This window comes from Monopterus albus, unplaced genomic scaffold (genome assembly GCF_001952655.1).
Source record: "Monopterus albus unplaced genomic scaffold, M_albus_1.0 scaffold69.1, whole genome shotgun sequence".
Lineage (NCBI taxonomy): Eukaryota > Metazoa > Chordata > Actinopteri > Synbranchiformes > Synbranchidae > Monopterus > Monopterus albus.
In genome coordinates this window covers 1,290,673-1,308,461 of record NW_018127949.1, presented here as the reverse complement: position 1 = coordinate 1,308,461, position 17,789 = coordinate 1,290,673, and the positions used below count along the sequence as shown (strand labels likewise).

The window sequence follows — 17,789 nt, the reverse complement described above, 5'->3', positions numbered from 1 at the left end:
ATCAAATGGATAGTATGCCACTAAATAAGTTCCTCTGTGTCTGTTCTTTTTAAATGACATTCTACACGTTACAACAGCTGGTGGCACAGATCTGGACAAAAGGCTGTGGACATGGCTGAATAAAAGCTCATGTGCACTTACTCATTTAGATGATTCAGAAAGGTGCTCAAAAATGTAAGCGAATCTTTTTGAAGTCAGAGTTTACACAAACACTAGCGATGCCTCTTTCTTTAAACCACAGAGTTAATGTGTGAAAGGGCCACAGTTTGGGGCCCTTTAAGAGTCTTAGTAATATATTTACACTGCCTGTGCTGACATGGTTTTCTTATCCCAGCCAGATTTTTTTTGATACATCAATATTAATGGCAAGTTATGGCTTGTTAAAGGTTGTTGGGTAAATACTGTTGCTGGTGTTGGCATTTGGCAGAACGTGGGAGCTTGTATGAACTGATTCTCAAGTAGCAAATCCCAGCTGAACACACATTCACACACAGAGTTGTCCATGGGATCATTTCAGCCAAAGTCACTCCCTGCTCTCCAAGACTTGGCTTGATATGAGGAGGGCCCCCCAGCATTGTTGTTTCTGTGGCAACTGAGCGTTCCACTATGAACAGTTTGACTTTTTGCACAACTTTTAGTGCAGCACGTTGACTATAGTTCATGCATTCAGGGAAGAATTGCTTCTAAACTGGTTTTGCTATCTTTAAAAGAGGAGGGGGAAAAGAATATGTTTATTTGCATGGTTTTGTTTATTGTATAAATATGAATAATCCTTAAATGCAAGCTAGAATTGATAGAATTCAGCCTGTGAGGAGGAGGAGCCTGGTCAGGTGTCAGCAGACCGGGGGTGGCCAATCCCAGGTTCATGAGGGCCGCTGCCCTGCTTGTTCTCTAACTATCCCTGCCATACCCACTGCTGATTACCTGGATCGGGTATGTTCAGTCAATCAGAAACTGGAAAATGCCATCTTAAATGAAGGTGGCGTGAGGAAAGACAAAGCGAATTGGTAGCTTCCAGCTTTTGATTGACTAAACACACCTGATCTATGTAATCAGCAGGGACAGTTGGAAAACAAGCAGGGCAGCGGCCCTCAAGGACCAGGATTTCCCACCCCTGCAGTAGACATTGAAACATGAAACGGGTGTGGACTATACTACACTGGACCTGCCCTGCCCTAGTCGGTGTAACCCTCAGTAAATGAAGCTGTAGAAACTAAAAAATGACTCATTACATAAGAAAAGTTACACGAAGGAAGCATGACCAGATAAACAAAGGTTTATTCTTCAGTTTTCCACCAACATTAGTTTCATGTTTGAAATATAAAACCAAAACAAGATGTCTTACTACAAATGCTCATTAAGTATAATCAAGCTCATGTGACACCTGAATTGGGGCATTAACATGAAGGGCACAAAGCAACGTGCATTCAGGATAATACATAAAGCCACTAACACTGTGGCAGAGATGGCCTTGACAGATGTAGCAGTATAACTGTAAACTAGAATAAGATACAGGTTAGCGTATCATGCATGCAGCAGCTCACAACAGGTAGACAAAGTAAAGTACACTTAAAGCAGGTGTTATGTAAGTGTGTTGATATCGTTGTGCAGTGACTCCTGGAGCAGTAGATTAGAATGTACTGTACTAGGATTGGGACCCCTCATTTTGAAGCAGGACACTTGTTCTGTGTCAGCAGTGGACGACTACAGTCCAGCTCCAGGTTTTAGTGTCTGCCAAAGTGGTGGTCCTCCCTGCTGTGTGTAATCATAGTGGGTTCCCATGTATTCTCATGCTAATCACAGTTTGGGAATAACGTTTTTGCAACACGACGTGCAGTTCTCAACAAGGCTCAGGAGCCAGGCTTCAGATCAACAATGAACCATCTTAGAATGGGTGGCGTTGTTTGAACCCACTGTGCGTGTGGTAGGGGCAGGGGTGCTTGTTTTTGAAGTACTGTAAGCAGCAGGTGGGTGAAGCCTCATCTTCTCCTTTCCCCCCTTTTGCCCTCTTTGTGTATGAGGCAGTGAAAATATAGTGCAATGAGAGTGCATGAGTTTTTACATTTTTTTCATAATGTTTAGTTTGTGTTTTTATGGCATTTCAGGTGCATTAGAATCCATGTAATTATTTAAATGAGTACACAAAAGAGTGTAAAATTTAGTTTTTCATCTATCTAAAACTTTTGAATGTCTTAAAAACTGAAGGAATGTTATGAGGACTACAAGGAGATGAGTCCAGAGAAAGTGGTGAATGTCCAGGTGCCTCTTACTTTTTTGGGTTTTGTCAAAACTTCATGCAAACAAGACAATGCATATCAACCATAAACCATACTGGGATTATTGCTAATCTCTGATCAAGCAGCCAGTTGTTTGTTCAACCTGATATAAACCCTTGATGACCTGTGCTAATGTATCACTTGCGACTGGAGTCATACAGGGTGTCTGATGATAAAGTGCTCTCCGGCTCACGTCATTCTGTAGCAATGAGGACACTCCCTGTTGTGACAGACCCAGAAATCCAGTCTGCTGCTAACTTTAAGATGAATGTAGAGCGTGATTCATACTGTGCAGCCATGTGAACTAAGAACTGGTTCCAACTTGAATCCATCTGCAAATTGTCTGATTTCTGTGAACTGTTCAGATTCCTTTTCTGAGAAGCAGCTTCAGTGACTCCTCTAACTTGGCTCAGTAGAACCCAGACTCTTCCCAGTGTGGAACTGGTGTGGAAAGAGCTGCTAGAGATACCCAGGTGACTCAGTGAACCTGCCTTTTAGAACGGGCCCCTCCCTTCTCTACACGAGTGATTCCACCTATTGAAGTCTGTGAACTACAGTGGTGTAAACACACAAAAATGATTGCTAAAGACTCAGATGGTATTGAAAACAAAATGTTTTTTCAATTCTTGTCCAATATTAATGATGGACAAGACACTGAGTGAAGGGAGTATTACAAAAATACTTTCAACAGCCCATGTAACCTTATATTAATGTTACATATGCTTTTATCTGTATAGCCCTCTGCCATGGCCCTGTCTCCCTGTGTTCAGAGGTTAAAAATTTCTTGGCTTTGGTCTTTTTAACGGCACAGCAGGCCCTCCATTGCTAATCATATTTCAGATTTTGAATTAGCGGCTTGATCATTAACTAGGCCGAGTGATTAGTTTCACTGATTGAAGGCTCACAGGTGTGTGATTCGACAGATACGGAGTGAGAACGGTGTTTTCCTGTTGGCTTGCTGAGTGACACAATCAGATCCTATTCCACTCTGAGAGTTTTATGTTACACCTATGGGCACCTGTGATTGTGTGTTTGGCAATTCAGTCTAGTGCAAACTCTCAAACTCAAGAGTCGGACAAAAAACTATTTTAGGATACATTCTGTCGCTAATGAATAGCAGTACTGTATATTAGATTTCAAATGACTGAAGTGAGTTGTATTTGAACATTTTCAAGCCTGGTGTGTGTGTGTGTGTGTGTGTGTGTGTGTGTGTGCGTGCAATTATGCAAATAAATGTGCTTCTATCATCTTTATAACACTTAAGAGAATAAAGAACGGTGGAATTCCATAGAAGTGGGTCAAAATCATGTGACCTCACAGGATAGTTATGAGGGAAATAGCTGCATATTTAAACATGCGAAGTGGAGCATGTGATCTGGTTGTGTATGTGTGTGTGTAGATGATCAAACATAGGAATGAGCCCTTTGATTCCAGTTAAATTTTGAGTCTGTTGTTTTTAGTTTCTTTGTATTATGTTTCTATATAACTTTTAAAACCCTTTTGGGAGCTACTTTCTCACCAGTGCTGGCAGTTGGTGAGGCGGCAGTGATGGATGTTGCAGAGATAGGGAAGAACTCCTTGCAGAAAGGTACAGGGAGAGAGAGAGAGAGAGAGAGAGAGAGGACACTACGGGAGAGAGGAGAAAAATCCAGTCACCACCAACTAAGATAGCAATTTCTTTTGTGTGATTTTAAACAAAAACTGTAGCAATATTGTTGCAATCTGGCCACGTGTGTGTGTGTGTGTGGCATATTAGTGTTTACAGGTTTCTGCATGGCGTAAGATGAGGGTAAGCAGAGTTAACTTTCTGACAGCATCTGCTCGAGGAGCGGGGGTTACGTCACACCAACACAGCCTGGCACATGCCAATTCTCCTCCTGAGATATTAAAGAGACTTAATACACAGTCTCCCACTGCTGCAGTGTTTCCCCTGCAGAGATTTATTTGTTATAGCTCCTCAAAATACCACTGATTATTTTAAACTAGCACAGTAATACATGGTCAGTCCTGTGTTGTGTGGACAGTATCCATGTTATGCTTATTAATACTTCTATCCCACTGCAGTACACAGAGAAATATTGTCCTTTTTCATCCATAATAATGGTTATCTTGTAGACTGAGATTTTATATACCAAATATAGCATATGCATATTTATTCTAAACAGCAGTATGTAAATTAGTTAAACCTACTTTTACAAAATTCATTAACATGCTGTTTACATATGAGTGCATAAAACATACAATAATATAACACTAAAAGGGACTGTTCTTCATAATGAATCATTTTAATAGTGAACGCAGTACACACAGTTCTGTTTCTTATCCCTCGCCAGTGCTGTTATCTCTCCTCCCACAGTCCTTCTCTACAGTCCTTCTCTAACTGCCGCTTCTTTAATGTCTGCCTGGCCCCTGAGAGCCTGTATGTCTGGAGCTGCTGTCACAGTCCATTGTGCTGCACACAAAGAGCCCGGGTCCACTCCAGTTTTGAGTCCATTCTTAAAAAGCAGCGGTGCGTGAACCAAGTTCTCCCTCCGGTTCCAAGCACCCCCAGAGATCAGCCCTCTGAGAGTGATAGCAGAGACATTGATCAAAAGCTATAGTCAGGCATGTTGAGCGTAATGGATGGATGAGGTGGGTGGCCAGTAGCATGTTGGGTTAGAATGAACGAGGATACAGGCCTTTTTTGTTCTTTCCCTCTTTAAATGTGATCATCTTCAGGATGGTGACTTTTTTTTGCTACAAGCTTTGTGTTTATGGCAACTTCCTGGGCTGTTTTTGCAGAGACGACACTGCTGTCTTTCCAACCCAAACCCTTGGACTCCACCCCAACCTCAGACTCGACCCCTGCCGCTGGTACGGGCGCCGAGCTGAGGATGCTGGAGAAGAGGTCAAAGGTCATTGAGGAGCTGCTGCAGACGGAGAAGGACTACATCAAAGACCTGCAGATGTGTGTCGAGGAGATCATCGAGCCACTGCAGAAGAAGCAGGTACATGTAGAGCTGTTGGAAAAACTGGGTGGGTGAAAGCCTGAAACACTAAAATAAGGGGATCTACATACTGTATGTTTTAATAAGGTTTAAAAATTGTAAGGGACAGTATCACTTTCACTTTGAGGTGCCAGTGAAACAGAGTTTTACAGAAAGAATAAAGGCAAAGAGCAGAAAGGAAAGAGTATACAGTGCCTTGCGAAAGTATTCGGCCCCCTTGAACTTTGCGACCTTTTGCCACATTTCAGGCTTCAAACATAAAGATATAAAACTGTAATTTTTTGTGAAGAATCAACAACAAGTGGGACACAATCATGAAGTGGAACGAAATTTATTGGATATGTCAAACTTTTTTAACAAATAAAAAACTGAAAAATTGGGCGTGCAAAATTATTCAGCCCCCTTAAGTTAATACTTTGTAGCGCCACCTTTTGCTGCGATTACAGCTGTAAGTCACTTGGGGTATGTCTCTATCAGTTTTGCACATCGAGAGACGGAAATTTTTGCCCATTCCTCCTTGCAAAACAGCTCGAGCTCAGTGAGGTTGGATAGAGAGCGTTTGTGAACAGCAGTTTTCAGTTCTTTCCACAGATTCTCAATTGGATTCAGGTCTGGACTTTGACTTGGCCATTCTAACACCTGGATATGTTTATTTGTGAACCATTCCATTGTAGATTTTGCTTTATGTTTTGGATCATTGTCTTGTTGGAAGACAAATCTCCGTCCCAGTCTCAGGTCTTTTGCAGACTCCATCAGGTTTCCTTCCAAAATGGTCCTGTATTTGGCTCCATCCATCTTCCCATCAATTTTAACCATCTTCCCGGTCCCTGCTGAAGAAAAGCAGGCCCAAACCATGATGCTGCCACCACCATGTTTGACAGTGGGGATGGTGTGTTCAGGGTAATGAGCTGTGTTGCTTTTACGCCAAACATAACGTTTTGCATTGTTGCCAAAAAGTTCGATTTTGGTTTCATCTGACCAGAGCACCTTCTTCCACATGTTTGGTGCGTCTCCCAGGTGGCTTGTGGCAAACTTTAAACGACACTTTTTATGGATATCTTTAAGAAATGGCTTTCTTCTTGCCACTCTTCCATAAAGGCCAGATTTGTGCAGTATACGACTGATTGTTGTCCTATGGACAGAGTCTCCCACCTCAGCTGTAGATCTCTGCAGTTCATCCAGAGTGATCATGGGCCTCTTGGCTGCATCTCTGATCAGTCTTCTCCTTGTATGAGCTGAAAGTTTAGAGGGACGGCCAGGTCTTGGTAGATTTGCAGTGGTCTGATACTCCTTCCATTTCAATATTATCACTTGCACAGTGCTCCTTGGGATGTTTAAAGCTTGGGAAATCTTTTTGTATCCAAATCCGGCTTTAAACTTCTCCACAACAGTATCTCGGACCTGCCTGGTGTGTTCCTTGTTCTTCATGATGCTCTCTGCGCTTTAAACGGACCTCTGAGACTATCACAGTGCAGGTGCATTTATACGGAGACTTGATTACACACAGGTGGATTCTATTTATCATCATTAGTCATTTAGGTCAACATTGGATCATTCAGAGATCCTCACTGAACTTCTGGAGAGAGTTTGCTGCACTGAAAGTAAAGGGGCTGAATAATTTTGCACGCCCAATTATTCAGTTTTTTATTTGTTAAAAAAGTTTGAAATATCCAATAAATTTCGTTCCACTTCATGATTGTGTCCCACTTGTTGTTGATTCTTCACAAAAAATTACAGTTTTATATCTTTATGTTTGAAGCCTGAAATGTGGCAAAAGGTCGCAAAGTTCAAGGGGGCCGAATACTTTCGCAAGGCACTGTATTTACATGCAAACCAGTATGCTAATGTTGAGTCTTACCTCATACAGCATGTGTGATGTGACATTTACTGTACATAGAGCATAATGAAAACTGGTTACTCAGCTTTCTTCACTGTGTAATTGAGATGAGTTCCGGAGGCACCTGTGAACATGACTGAGAACGGCAGAATCCTGCAGTAGGTGTTTGCATACCACAGTGTGATGGAGTGCTCCAGCTAGTATTACAGGTTCTCTCATACAATTCCTGGAGTAATTATGGCTAAGAATGAAGAATATGGTGTTTCCATGCACAAAACATGGCCATACTCCAAGAAAAACCAAAACATATTGTGTTTCAGTGCATATCACTTAATGGCACAGATGAACTGTTTCAACACTTCTTTTTGTTTCCTGAAGATGAAGAATGTGGATTTTGACGGGCTCTTTGGCAACATCGCCTCTGTGATCGACCTGTCCCAGCACCTGCTTGAAATGCTGCAGGAGACAGACTCGATTGGTGAGCAGCCATATATATTTTTTATTTTTTTACAACAGTCTAACCAGGGAGCTTCTTGCTCATGATGTGCTTTGTACTTTGTTTCGCTATAAACTGCTACCGAATCATAGTTGATTGGTTGAGTAAGATGCATTTTAAAAATAGTCACCATTACAGGAAGCAAACTGAAAGATAATGCTATGAAGTAATGCTTGATTTATTGTTGTTTTTTGTCTTTGCCAACTGACCGGATTTTACTGTGTTTTTAAATAAACACATGGTCTGATGTTTCTCTAACCTGTGCTCCTAGGAAAGATATTTCTGGATTTCAAAGGCGAGCTGGAGGAGGTATACAAGATCTACTGCCAGAACCATGACGACGCCATCTCGCTGCTGGAGAGCTATGAGAAAGATGAAAACATCCAGCGCCACGTGTTGGAGTGTCTGGAGAGACTGAGGTGAGTCGGAGAGAGGAGAAACAAATTGTCTGAACACAGTTATTTAAGATCATTCACCTATTTGCAAGTGAGTGGCCAAAGGTGGATATGTGTGTGTGTGAAAACAAAGCAAGAGTGCCCACTAATATGAAGATGCAGTTTGAGCAAACCATGAACTTTAAAAAAAGCTGTTGATCATTTGTTGGTAGAGTTCAGTAAGTGAAACCATAACGGGAACAGTATTGTTACTCTTTCAAAGTGAAACTAGATCGGCACACACTGGACTTTGGCTTAAAGTTTTGTTGTAGTATAATAATTTTTCTGTTGTCACCATTTGTGTTTTAAAAAGGTTTTTATTTCGTTCACGGCAACAGCAGACTTTTCTGTACGCTGAAATTCACATGAATTAATTTTTTAGTAACTTTTTAGTAGACTTTGAACTTTGTTGTGGCCAAGTACATTCACAGTCGAAACTTAATGCCATTTGTCTGTAATGATACTTTGACCTCCTTCCTGGTCTGGTGTGTGTGTATGTACTAGCTCATAGTGTTTCAAATACTGTGTGTGGAGCAGTCAAAGAATGTGCCCTACCTGGTTTCACTGAGTCAGACACACTGTTGCATTTCTGTAAAATATATAGCCAACCATCTTTGTTTGAAGACAAATATGGTTTTGTTAAAACAGAGGCTTTAGATAAACAGGCAGTAGTTCCAAATACAAATCTACATCAACAAAGGGATTAAACACTGACAACTCTCGATCGCTTGTAGTTGCATTTGTATTAAATTAAAAGACAGTTTTCTCGTTATTTTCTAAATGAAGTTGGCAGCATCTTTAGGATCATAATAGTGTTTATGTGTGTGTGTGTTGCAGCGTACTCGGCTTCGAAAAAGGTCATGTGTGCTGCTATCTTTAAGCAGCTTCAAGTTTTACTGCTACACTGGGCCTTTGTCCAGATCCAAGAGAGAATTCATTAAACAAAACCATAACAACCACAAATGCAGCTGGTGTGACTGTTTTATTGACTTAGCAAAGTTCAAGTGAAGTTCTGTGGCAACATCCTTGAACATGTACAACAGAGTTTAAGATGTTTAAGTCAACTCATAGATATGTCTTATCTTTTTTATCTCTTTCCATCCTTGCCTTCAACAGGGCCATGTATCGAGAGTGGTAAGTCTGCATAACGAGTGTTGTCACAATTTCCGGCATGAGAATCCTCTTGACCGCATGTGTGTTGCTCACTAACCCCCTTGGGAATCAACTCTGTGTGTGTGTGTGTGTGTGTGTGTGTGTGTGTGTGTGTGTGTGTGTGTGTGTGTGTGTGAGATAGCTAAAAATCACAATGGCCTCTGAGTGTGGAAGACTTTAAAGCATCTGTGCTAGCCTTTTAATACCACTTCATTTTCCTTCCCCGGATTGAGATGGACTCATTGGTATTGTTTGTGTTTGCATGTGCATCTGTACAGTATGTTGAATACTATTGATGTGAAGAGCAATATTCAACATGCGCATGGCTCCTTCTCTTCCCTTCTCATATGGATAAGCAAAAAAACATCCTGGGAAACACAACTAATGCCATCTTCTGGACTAAAACAGCAACAGATGTAATTAAACTAATTTCTAAAATAATAAAAAAACTATAAGATCTGTCTGGAGAAAATCTGGTATGCAAAATTCCATCTATATAAACTGTATAAATAAATTTAAAATGTATATTTTATTTAATTCAATCTATTCTTATATTTATATTTTATGTATATTATAAATGTATATATTAATTAAAGCTGAATTTGGATGAAAGCTTGAGCCACAATTATACACCTGAATTGTTTGCAGGTCTTAAATTTATTCACTCCGCTTGAGTTTGAGCTGTTTGTCCTCTAGATTGCATTAGAACTAAGCAAATCAGCAGTTCATCATGAGAATATGTGATTGTGGTTGCATGTTATTGGGTCATACTATTCACATGATACAGAGATGTGTTACGTGAACATGAGAAGAATTGGAGTCCGTAGCTGTGACTGTGTGCTTCACTCTGGTTTGTGGTGAAGTACACTCTGGTGTACTTCTCTCGTGCTTCACACATTATCGTTACATTTCTCAGCCAAACACTATCTGCTGTTTCGGCCTCTTTTTCAGGGGGAAAACAAACTACATCAACCTGGGCTCTTTCCTGATCAAGCCTGTGCAGCGTGTGATGCGGTACCCCCTGCTGCTGATGGAGCTGCTGGGCGCAACACCGGAGAGCCACCATGACCGGCCCCAGCTGACTCAGGCCCTGCAGGCCATCAAGGAGATCAACGTCAACATCAACGAGTACAAGCGAAGGAAAGACCTTGGTAACGCTCCTCACAACCTTTTGTTCTTACTGTTTTACCAGTGCATACAATATGTGTAACCTCGGTCTCAGTGTTAGGTGTTTTACTGCCAAGACTGGGTTTCCTGTCTCAGGTTTTCCCTCTGCTGTCCACAGTGGTGAAGTACAGGAAAGGTGACGAGGATACATTCATTGACAAGATCTCCAAGCTGAGCATGCACTCCATTATCAAAAAATCCAACCGAGTCAGCAGCCACCTCAAGCAGCTTACAGGAATTTCACTACAGGTATGAGTGAAGTTGTTAACCCAAGTGAAAGTTCACATTAAGGTGAGACTCTGAGTGTTCTGAATGAAAGCATGTTGGCTTTATCCTCTGTCTGTGTTCTGTTTCTTTTCCCAGATTAAAGATGAAGCATTTGATGAGACTGAGAAGAAGTTCAGGGAGCAGGAGAGGCTCATTAAATCTTTCATCAGGAACATCTCCTTATACCTGCAGCACATCAGGGTAGGAGCCTATAATTAGATATACATACATGTGCCTTTTTTAATTTCAGCAGAAGTGCAGTATTTCTTTGTATTTTTTAGCATAACAACATAAAACACTAAAGGTAATGGGTCACATTTCCTGCACCATAGAAGAGGTGAAAGTAACCAAGTAAATTTACTGAAATACTATACTTAATATTTTGATACTTGAGTATTTTAATTTTGTGCTACTTCATACTTTGACTTCACAACATTTTAGAGACCAATATTCTACTTTTTACTCCATTACATTTATTTTATAACTTCAATTACAAGTTACGTTTCAGAATCAAATTAGAACAAAATACAGTATAATCATGACTTTATTGATACCTGGTGGGAAATTCATAAGGTACTCATCAGAACTTTGAATTATAAACAGTACTAGGTACTTAAATTATGTAGCTCCACCTTTACCAGATGCAACATTAAATGTACACAATAATACATTAGTAATTATAATCCAACTGTAGCCTATAATCTACAGCAATGTGAAATGTGTTCTTCTGCATAATGGGTACTTTTACTTTGGGTCCTTTTACTTGTAACAGTTTTTTTACACTGTGGTATTGCTATGTTTACTTGAGTAAAGAGGCCGAGTACTTCTTCAACCTCTGGTAATATGATTATTAAACATTTTAATGGTGAAAGTACTAAGGAATACTATTTTATTTAATGCTTCTGTTCATTACAATAGTAATGTAAAATGATCATACAAGAGGAAAAAGATTCATGGATTAGCTGCCTAATACATTTTCTTTTATGAAATTAATTGGTATATTGTAGTAACCATGAAGATTGTTGTAGTATAGTGGTTTGGGGTTGTAATTGTGAAAATCCATCTTTTCAGGAATCGGCATCTGTGAAGGTCTTGGCAGCCATCAGTTTCTGTGACATCTACACAGAGCACAGTGTGCTGGACCCCGAACACTTCCAGAGAGCTCATCGCTGCATCAGTGACAAACAGTTTACACAGTTTGTAAGTTCTCTTCTTTGTTTATTCTAACTTGGCTACTGTAAAAACAAAAACCATTGGGAGTAACCACATCACATTATCTGTCAACCCTCTTACCTTCTGAGTAGAAGGAGCGCACAGAGGCCTTAGTCATCAACCCGCTCACCCAGCTCCTCCTCATGTTTGCTGGGCCGCACAAACTGATCCAAAAGCGCTTTGACAAGCTGCTGGACTATGACAACTGCAAGGAGCGAGCTGACCGCCTCAAGGATCGTCGCATCCAGGATGAGCTGCAGGCAGCGCGTAACAACTACGAGGCGCTCAACGCCCAACTTCTGGATGAGCTCCCCAAGTTCCACAGTGCAGCAGAGGAGCTGTTTATAGGCTGTGTGAGGGCCTTTGCTCAGGCCCAGAAGGACTTCATGAAGCTGACACTGGGAGAGCTGAAGCCCCTCCTGCAGGCTGTGAGTGGGTCTTTGTTTATGGGGCTTTCAAAGGCAACGGATGACTGAAGTCTTGACATTTTTTTTCATCATTATTACTTGTGAACAATATACATGTAAAATAATAATGCAGTTTTCCCATTGTGCCATTAATGCAGACCTTTCTTTTTACTTGAATGCAGTCTTCTAACAGATTTGGCACAGAGGGCAACCTGATTGCACAGTTCCAAGAAGAGTACGGTCGAGTTCTCCAACTTCTGCAGAGCTTTAGCTTCTGCCCAGAGAACCTGCCTCCAGCCACCACCACAAAAAAGCCCTTCGAGAAGAAGACTCTGGAGAAGCAGTCCTCTAAGCAGCAGCTGCAGGGACCTGTGAGTGAAACTCTCATCCCATTTTTGCTATACCACATTTTAATTAACAATGCATGAGAAGATTCACAGTGATCTAACCATGAGTCTTGTATTTATACATCTATCAGCCCAACCACATCATGCAGACAGATGAGCACCGTGCAGGACTTCTGGTACGCTACGGCCCTGAGAAGCTTTTTCAGGCTGAAAGAAATTTTAATGCTGCCCAAGATCTGGATGTCTCAATATCAGAGGGAGACCTTGTGGGTGTAATCAAACAGCAGGACCCCATGGGCAGCAACAACCGCTGGCTAATTGATAACGGAGGTAGGTAATTTGTACTCTTAAGACCTGACTCAAAATGTTGAAACAGTCAGCCACATGTTTGTCTGAGCCTCCAGCAAAGGGGGGAAAAATGGTGCAACTATAAAATCTTATTTTCACATCTTACCCTTGCATCTCTTGTTTTGCAGTCACCAAGGGTTTTGTGTACAGCTCCTTCCTCAAACCCTACAACCCACGCAAGAGCCAGTCAAATGTGTCCATTGAGAGCCAGTCATCCAATGAGTCGGGCTACGGAGGCTCATCCCCGGTTTTCTCCCGCCAGAACAGCAGTAGTACACTGACCTTCAACCAGGAAACAGCCACTGTCAGCTTTTCCACATCACAGCCCCAGAGTCTCTCGTTGCCTCAGCCGTCATCAGATTCTGCCTCCTCTCGCAGGAGTCACCAAAGAGATGCACCTGACTCTGCCACTCAAAGCAATTCCATGAATTCCTCACCCCGAAATTCCTCCAACCGAAAGGAATTTTCAGACCAAGTGCAACCAAACTTCTCCAGTCACAGAGACACAGAGCCTTCGTACCGGCACTCAGGCAGTCACAGAGATTCGTATGATACGAGTTATGGAAGTTCGAGCAGTCACAGGGACACGCCAGACCTCTTGGAGACGGACACATCTTCACACAGAAACAATCGCTCGCAGAGGTATGGACACACGGACAAATCCTATAGTTCCTATGAGTGGAGAAATGGAAACAATGGAGGCCAGAAGAAGTCTTCTTACTCCAGAGATGAGTACACTGAGCCGGAGCCAGGGCCAGAACACGAGAGTGAATTAGATGGTCATCAGGTGAGATTTGCTTTGATTGCTAGGATGTATTCTGTGTTCATAGTCGGACACTTAACATAACCAAAACAAGGTCAAACAATGTATTTAAAGTTGAAGGTTTAACAGAGCTAAAAGACTCGTCCAAATTGCGTTTTCAGCTTGTTGTGCTGCCACCAAGTGAAAAAAAATAATGAAGACTGCTTTAAAACGCAAACTACGAATGTCATTTTAATGTTTTTCAGATTTACTACGCTCTCTACTCCTTCAAAGCACGTTGTGCCAATGAACTGAGTATCTCAGCCAATCAGCAGCTGCGGATACTGGAGTTCCAGGACATGAACGGCAACAGCGACTGGTGGCTGGGGGAGGCAGGAGGCCAACGAGGCTACGTGCCTTCCAACTACATCCGCAAATCAGAATACACATGAACAATGTGGCGGCTGATAGCTGAGACTGTACTTCGACATTAAGGAGGCCGACTCTGCGAGCCGACGGAACAAAAAGACGAACGAGCATCAGGACACACAGTGACTTGTTTCTGATCTGTTGTCATGGAGTTTGATAGTGAGGACTTACCTGCTGCTGAGTCTGTTAGCATTATATGCCTATATTTATACTGTTTATATTATTTTTACATACTGGAAACAGCACCCTACCCTCTCTCATTTCCAGAGAAAACTCTGAATTGCACCAGATTTTTACCATTTTCTCTGGGCCTGGTTCGCACACTGGGAGACTGCAATGGAAAGGTCCAGTATCCAAGGTCTAGCTGGTTATTGTAAACGAGTGATATGGACACAGTGACCTAAACACTGTGTTAATGACTTTTTTCTAAATGTGGTTTGTACACCACCAGACAGTTGCATGAATATGGCATGCATTTACAACATACTGTTTAAAGATCAAGGTTTGAGGCACTTATGATTATTCACTGTCTGTAGATTTGTAGCATTGGTGAAGCCATCAACAGGAATTTGGAGTGTTGTATGGAATTCATGTGATTATCTGAATTAAGACCAAGGATAAAGTTGAATGGCATATGAAATATTGTTTACAACCTGAAATCGTTTAGAACTGGTTTGACACTGTGCAAACTGGCTATAGCCAATTTTACCAGTATGAAGAGGTTAACGAACAGGAAGACAGAGACAGTGGTCTGGTCTTACTCTGATTTCACCACATGCTCCCTATGTACATTGTACATAGTGCTGCACATTGACAGTATGCTATTGCACCCACTGTTAAGTGATCACAGTTTGAATAAAAAAGAGACGGCTCAGCTGACAAGTTAACAGTGAATCAAAGATTTTTTTTTTCTTAACCTGAACTATATTAGTTTGCTGTGTATACCTACTTGGCTGCCCTGAGACATGTTTATTTTGGGAAGGAAAAGCGATGACATCTTAGTTTGCCTTGGAAATAAAAACACTTTATTTTATCAGTGATAAAACCAAGCAGTTACTCCCAGCCCAGCTTTGGGTTCAATAGACATTTGCTGACCCTGCCAGACAAAATGTAGATCACACCTTTCAGTAAAGCTATACCTCTTCCTCACTGAGCCTAGCTCAAAGTGCATCAGATTATCAGACGTGTCTGCGCCTTGTTCGGTTTAACATGAATCACACAGTATGTCCTTGACTAAAGATTTTTTTTAAAATCTGCAGTGCTAGCAGTCTCTGGTTCCAGATACACCATCTCAGTGTACAAAAACAAAATGCTGCCTTTCCATGTGGCATTTGACTTTTTTTCCTGAAACAATCTGAATTCAGTTGTTTTTGCCTGATGTTGAACACAGTTCTTCACATCAGAGGTTTTGACACAGTGTCAGTGCTTTTTGTCTGAATTCCCTTCTGTTAGCTACATACATAGACAATCCTTTTAACAAACACAACGAGTCCTGTCCCAGTTCAACATGCTTAATCCCTTTCTAAATAATTTAAACTATATTTTACCATTCATTTTGCACCTACAATAGTTCTGTATGACATTGGTGTGAATCCCATGCAACTACAGAATCACAACAGTTAAAACACCCCCTGAAAATAAACCATTCAGTAAAAATTCACCTCACCTTCTGAAAGTTAATGATCTACGCTTCTTTTATCGCAGCAGCTTTACCAGACATGGATGTCCTGACTGTGTTCTGGGGGGCAGGTGATGATGAGGTGGTGCTGGACTTCTTCTCCATGGATCTGAATGAAGTTGTGGTGGCGGACTTTTGCTGGACAGAATGGATGGTCTTCTTCCTCTTGACATGCATAACTTCCTTGGCGTCCAAGTTGACTCCTCGGTGAACCTCGTCACTGGTTTCCACCTGCTCCGAACTCTGCTGCTGCTGCTGCTGCTGCTGCTGCTCCATCATCTGCTGCTGGTAATGCAGCTGAAAGAAGGAGGTGGAGGAAGTCAACCACTTTTAAAAAAACCTGCACACCTGTTTATCCTGTATACAAAAAGTTGATCTACAGTTCATTAATAGAATTGACTTTCAGTGTTCCCTCACCATCATCATGTTCTGGTACTTTGCGATAGCTTCTTCTGTGCTGACTCCCTCAGCCAGCCCTAGCTCAGCAGCCCGGCGTGCGAGCTCAACCTTATGGGAGCCAGGAGGGGTCCAGCCCACTCCTCGCATCGAGTTCAGATCTGACTTGTAATTCACCTGCAACACAAAGACGCGATAATTACAGCAGTACACTGATACCATGGGGAAGTGGGCCTACAAAACAAGTACTTGAATGTAGTGGAATTTTCCTCTACCTCAATTCTAAGTACCTTGAGAGCCAGATTAATCTGTATCAGACCTCTGGCTCCCTATTTATTATTCTTATAGTGTAAAAAAAAAGGTGATTTTTATAAGTTATAAATATTTTAAATCAATTATGTATAGTGAAATATATGTACTGTACTATATGAATATATGATTCATGGTCCCTCTATGAGGACACCAAGCCTGGGTAAACATATGGGGCCAAAACTATCATTTTATCTTTCTATTTCTTTCCGTAGTGGTGCATATTACCCCCAAAATGTATAAGTAATCAAGTTCCCATAAAGTAACAGCTATACAGAACATTCAGGACCATTGTGGGCAGTTGTTCCTCATTAAAGCTGCATAATTTGAAGAATGCTTCAGTGTTGTACGCAAAGAAATAGTGAATAAAATGGTGGTACTGGCTGTAGCAAAGCCATTTGAAGAAACTTTCACCTCTGTACTGAATTTGCGCATTGACTTACATCACTCTGCAGCTTGTAGGCCTGCTTTGCATGCTTTAGATTGAGCTGTTCAGGGTCACAGGTGTAGTCGTGGAGCTTGCGGCGGTAGGTGACATCACTAGCCTGAGCCTGACTCTTTTTGGCTTGCAGGAACTCGGGCTGGTCAGCATGCATTCTATACTGGCCACGCTCCTCCTTGGACTGCCGTTTATACTCCAGGTTGCTCTGCAGTTTGCTGGCTGCCAGAGAGTGCACCATCTTAGGGTCATCCTCCACGCAGCGCAGCCCTACCTGCTGGCCCTTCTCCTTCAGATGGGACTGCTTGTAGCGAAGCTTTGGGAGGGAGAAGGAGACATGGTTTCAGACAATTTTTACAGCTCCATTAAATTTGTTGTGACTTAATTTTGCTTAATTTCAGGATTAAGAGGCCTTAGGCCTTCACAATGTTTTGTTGCATCGCTTCAAAAATGTTTCAACCTCTTCACAAACAGCTATCACATGAACTCACATCACTAGCAATTTCTCTGGAGGCCCTGGCAGTTTGGAAGGGAATAGCATCCAGCTTTAGGTCATAGCCCAATGTCTTCACATGCTCCCCAGACGCCTTGTAAACTTTCTTCATGGTAAATGTTGGAAACAAGAAATGTCACATAGAAACAGTGGCATCTTCCCATGAGGATTTTAAATCATTTACTTAGATTTAGGATTGTGAGAAATATCCAAGTGCCTTACATCACTGATGTGCTGGGCATTAATCTTGGCTCTGACAAAGTCGGGATCGTCTGGGTGTAAGGTGTACTTATGCATGTCATCATTCTTTCCAGATTTGTACAGCCTCTGCAACAGAAAAGACAAAGATGTAACCGAGATATCGACATTGTTT

At 41.7% G+C, this 17,789-nt stretch overlaps 2 protein-coding genes across 4 annotated transcripts in view; one reads left to right on the top strand and one right to left on the bottom strand.

The window, feature by feature from the left end:
- Window positions 1-14,988, top strand: part of dnmbp (dynamin binding protein) — a 37,696-nt gene extending 22,708 nt beyond the window's left edge. For 2 of the 3 annotated variants that reach the window (XM_020605228.1, XM_020605230.1), the window contains 13 exons: window positions 5,058-5,263; window positions 7,479-7,578; window positions 7,868-8,015; window positions 9,147-9,164; window positions 10,134-10,333; window positions 10,468-10,598; window positions 10,713-10,817; window positions 11,688-11,816; window positions 11,921-12,256; window positions 12,418-12,606; window positions 12,714-12,912; window positions 13,059-13,717; window positions 13,939-14,988. In XM_020605228.1, coding sequence (XP_020460884.1) covers window positions 5,058-5,263; window positions 7,479-7,578; window positions 7,868-8,015; window positions 9,147-9,164; window positions 10,134-10,333; window positions 10,468-10,598; window positions 10,713-10,817; window positions 11,688-11,816; window positions 11,921-12,256; window positions 12,418-12,606; window positions 12,714-12,912; window positions 13,059-13,717; window positions 13,939-14,124 — 2,606 coding nt within the window. In that variant the 3' untranslated portion in view covers window positions 14,125-14,988. The remainder of the gene's footprint in view (window positions 1-5,057; window positions 5,264-7,478; window positions 7,579-7,867; window positions 8,016-9,146; window positions 9,165-10,133; window positions 10,334-10,467; window positions 10,599-10,712; window positions 10,818-11,687; window positions 11,817-11,920; window positions 12,257-12,417; window positions 12,607-12,713; window positions 12,913-13,058; window positions 13,718-13,938) is intronic. The other variant, XM_020605229.1, reaches the window with a different exon arrangement.
- Window positions 14,989-15,188: 200 nt separating this feature from the next.
- nrap (nebulin-related anchoring protein) overlaps window positions 15,189-17,789 on the bottom strand; it is an 18,886-nt gene continuing 16,285 nt past the window's right edge. Inside the window, exons 40-44 of the mRNA XM_020605232.1 lie at window positions 17,639-17,743; window positions 17,415-17,522; window positions 16,928-17,239; window positions 16,197-16,352; window positions 15,189-16,076 (exon numbers count right to left, since the gene is read on the bottom strand). Of these exons, the coding sequence (XP_020460888.1) occupies window positions 15,786-16,076; window positions 16,197-16,352; window positions 16,928-17,239; window positions 17,415-17,522; window positions 17,639-17,743 (972 nt within the window). The 3' untranslated portion in view covers window positions 15,189-15,785. The remainder of the gene's footprint in view (window positions 16,077-16,196; window positions 16,353-16,927; window positions 17,240-17,414; window positions 17,523-17,638; window positions 17,744-17,789) is intronic.